This window comes from Colobus angolensis, unplaced genomic scaffold, assembly GCF_000951035.1.
Source record: "Colobus angolensis palliatus isolate OR3802 unplaced genomic scaffold, Cang.pa_1.0 Scaffold96, whole genome shotgun sequence".
Classification (NCBI taxonomy): Eukaryota; Metazoa; Chordata; class Mammalia; order Primates; family Cercopithecidae; genus Colobus; species Colobus angolensis.
The window spans coordinates 1,761,225-1,764,771 of NW_012123598.1; the positions used below are offsets into that span (position 1 = coordinate 1,761,225).

At 44.8% G+C, this 3,547-nt stretch overlaps 1 protein-coding gene across 1 annotated transcript in view; it reads right to left on the reverse strand.

Moving 5' to 3' along the window:
• Positions 1 to 3,547, reverse strand: part of NLRP4 (NLR family, pyrin domain containing 4) — a 44,252-nt gene that overhangs the window by 29,024 nt on the left and 11,681 nt on the right. The window contains exon 2 of the mRNA XM_011932437.1: positions 1,481 to 1,825. Coding sequence (XP_011787827.1) covers positions 1,481 to 1,760 — 280 coding nt within the window. The 5' untranslated portion in view covers positions 1,761 to 1,825. The remainder of the gene's footprint in view (positions 1 to 1,480; positions 1,826 to 3,547) is intronic.

The following is a 3,547-nucleotide window of genomic DNA, read 5'->3' on the forward strand; positions in this document are numbered from 1 at the left end:
GGAGGTTGCAGTGAGCCAAGATCACACCACTACACACCAGCCTGGGCAACAGAGTGATACTCTGTATAAAATAATAATAATAATAATAATAAAGAGTCTAGGCCAGTATGGTGGTTCATGCCTGTAATTCCAGCACTTTGGGAGGCCAAGGCAGGAGGATCACTTGAGCCCAGGAGTTTGAGACCAGCCTGGGCAATATAGTGAGAGTTTATCTCTACAAAATTTTTTATAAAAGTTAGCCAGGTGTGCAATTAGCCAAGCATGGTAGCACACGCCTGTAGTCCCAGCTACTTGGGAGGCTGAAGTGGGAGATCACTGGAGCCCAGAAAATTGAGGTTGCTGGGAGTCGTGATGACGCCACTGCACTCCACCCGGGATGACAGAGCCAGACCCTATCTCGAACAAGAAAGTAAGTCCAGAAGGTGTAACTGGAGTCCCAGAAGAAGAAACAGAAGAACGGAATACACAGACAATGGCTGAAACTGAGAACTGAAGAAAGTTACTGAATCTCAGTTGCAAGAATATTAAAGAATCCCAGTCGGGATGAAAACAAAACCACATCCAGGCACATCACAGTAAAACACTGAACAACGAACGACAAAGAGAAACAATTCAGCAGTCACGTCGAAAGAGCTATCTCCTGCCACTGATATCACAAATCTGCAAAGTCACGGTTAACACCTCACGCCAGGATAAATATAAATGTGACTCTAAAAGCCACACTGCTTATAGATCATAGCTTCTCTGATGTGAACTTTGGCTAAACGCACGATTACAACAGTCAGACTCAGTTCACTGTATCCTCTGCCGCAGGTGTTGGTTGCTCTTGCAAATAAGTCAAGTGCATAGTTCCTATGCTACAACTTCACCTCAGGGTTTCTGGCTTGGCTGCAAGTTCTCAGCTTAGGGTAAAAAATCACTGGTGACCCAGATAAAGGTACAATACAGGTTAGGACATAATAGCTACCGACATTTTACCCACATATAACCACCAGGTCTACCAGACCATTTCCTGCCTATAAGGACAATATTTTCAGGCTGGGTGTGGTGGATCATGCCTGTCATCTCAGCACTTTGGGAGGCCCAGGTGGGTGTATCACCTGAGGTTGGGAGTTCAAGACCAGCCTGGCCAACATGGTGAAACCCCCTCTCTACTAAAAATACAAAAATTAGCCAGGCATGGTGGCAGGTGCCTATAATCCCAGCCACTCAGGAGGCTGAGGCAGGAGAATCGGTTGAACCTGGGGGGTGGAGGTTGCCGTTGCAGTGAGCCAAGATCGTACCACTGCACTGCACTGCACTCCAGTCTGAGCAACAAAGTGAGACTCCATCTACAAAAACAAAAACAAACAAAAAAAAGAAAACCCGACTAACATTTTCCCATAGCACAGTCTGCCTGTTGTAGACAGGAAGAGACCACTTACCAAAATTAGGACACAGTCATTCTAAGAAGCCTTGCCCCCTTCCCAGACTCCCTCACCTGTTCTCTCCCTCATGACCTTCATGCAGAGATCCTTTCTATCCATCTTTTGAAAGATTCTTAAGGTTATGTTCCAAGCTTGTTGTTCTTCATAGTGCTTGATCAAGAGGTTTGCAAGTTCTTCCCGGGATGCTTTTTTGACCTCAGTCCAGGGAATCTGCTTGAGTTCAAGATGCAAAGTCATTTGCTTGAGATATTCCTTAAATTTCCTGAACTCCTCCTTTTTGAGCTCCTCTAGATACCACATAAGACCAAAATCAGAGAAGAAAGAGGCCGCCATCTTGTCCGGAGCAGCGATACCAATCCTCAAAGGGACAGTGACCAGGAACAATAAATAAATAAAACCTGTGGAAAATTCAGGATAGTGCCAAATTATTAAAAATAAATCGATCAAGATTACCGTTTTCTTATATAGTATCTTGCTAGTATTGGAGGCATGGTGATGAAGGCAGAACGTTATTAGGTTCATTTCACCTTTTCATTGAAATGGTCATGCAAAGTCTCAGTAATAGATGGGGGAATCAGATACAATAATCTAGAAGATACAAGCATCTTATAGTCACCTGACATAGCCTCAATATCCAGGCAAATATAGACTTCACATTTTTAGAAATCACACTGTAACTACGGGAATTACACTGTAGCTACGGGAATTACACTGTAGCTACGGGAATTACATTTTTACTTTTAAATATAGAAATTACACTGTAAATAGGGAAATTACATTTTTACATTTTAATATAGAAATTACATTGTAAATATAGAAATTACATTTTTCTCAGTAACCAATAGAGAAGGCATGCCCCACAAATGTAGCCAACTGATTTTGACAAAGGCACAAGGAAGGAGGGAAGGAGGATCCTCTCTTCCATAAATGGTGCTGGAACAACTGGAACTCCCTCCCTAGCTCTCTTTCTCCCCATCTCTTCCTCTGACTCTATTACGTGGGGACACAGAAGGCAGCCGTGTACAATCCAGAAAGAGTCTCCATCAGGAGCGGACTCTGCTGGGCCTTGATTTGAACTTCCAGCCTCCAGAACTAGAGGAAGTACATTTCTGTTGGTAATCCATCCAGTCTGCAGTATTTTGTAGTGAACTAGAGAAATGATCCTTGGAAGGATAGTCTTATCTACGGTACTTTGTTATGGTCACACTCATGCAGAGGCCTGGAAGTACGACAGATACCCTAGTGGCAATCGATACACCCAGTGTCCAGATCAGATCTTGGTTTCTAAGATGACTGCTTCCTAACAAAAGACACCCAGCACAGGCTGAAAGAGCCTCCAATAGCTAAAACTGTAACAACCTGAGCAAGAAGAATTCCAAGTAGCTTAGCTGGATGGATTCTTCCCCTTTAAGGAGATGCGGTATAACTTCCCCACCTCTCAAGCGTGGTGTATTCGTCTGTTCTCACGCTGCTGATAAAGACATAACCCGAGACTGGGTAATTTATAGGAAGAAAAAAGTAGTTTAATGGACCCACAGTTCCATGTGGCTGGGAAGGCCTCACAATCATGGCCAGAAGGCAAAAGGCACATCTTACATGGCAGCAAACAAGAGAGGACCAAACGACAGGGGTTTCCCCTTGTAAAACCATCAGGTCTCACGAGACGTATTCACTGCTATGACAATGGTATGGGGGAAACCACCGTGATTCAGTGATCTCCCACTTGGTCCCTCCCACAGCACGTGGGAATTATGGGAGCTACAATTCAAGATGAGATTTGGGTGGGGACACCACCAAACCATATCATGTGGGTTGTACATAGAGACTTTTTAAACAATATAGCATAGCCGGGCACGGTGGCTCACTCCTGTAATCCTAGCACTTTGGGAGGCCGAGGCAGGTGGATCTCGAGGTCAGAAGATCAAGACCATCTCGGCCAACATGGTGAAACCCCATCTCTACTAAAATACAAAAAATTAGCCGGGTGTGGTGGTGTGCACCTGTAGTCCCAGCTACTCGGGAGGCTGAGGCAGGGGAATCACTTGAACCCAGGAGGCAGAGGTTGCAGTGAGCTGAGATCACACCACTGCACTCCAGCCTGGCAACAGAGTGAGACTCTA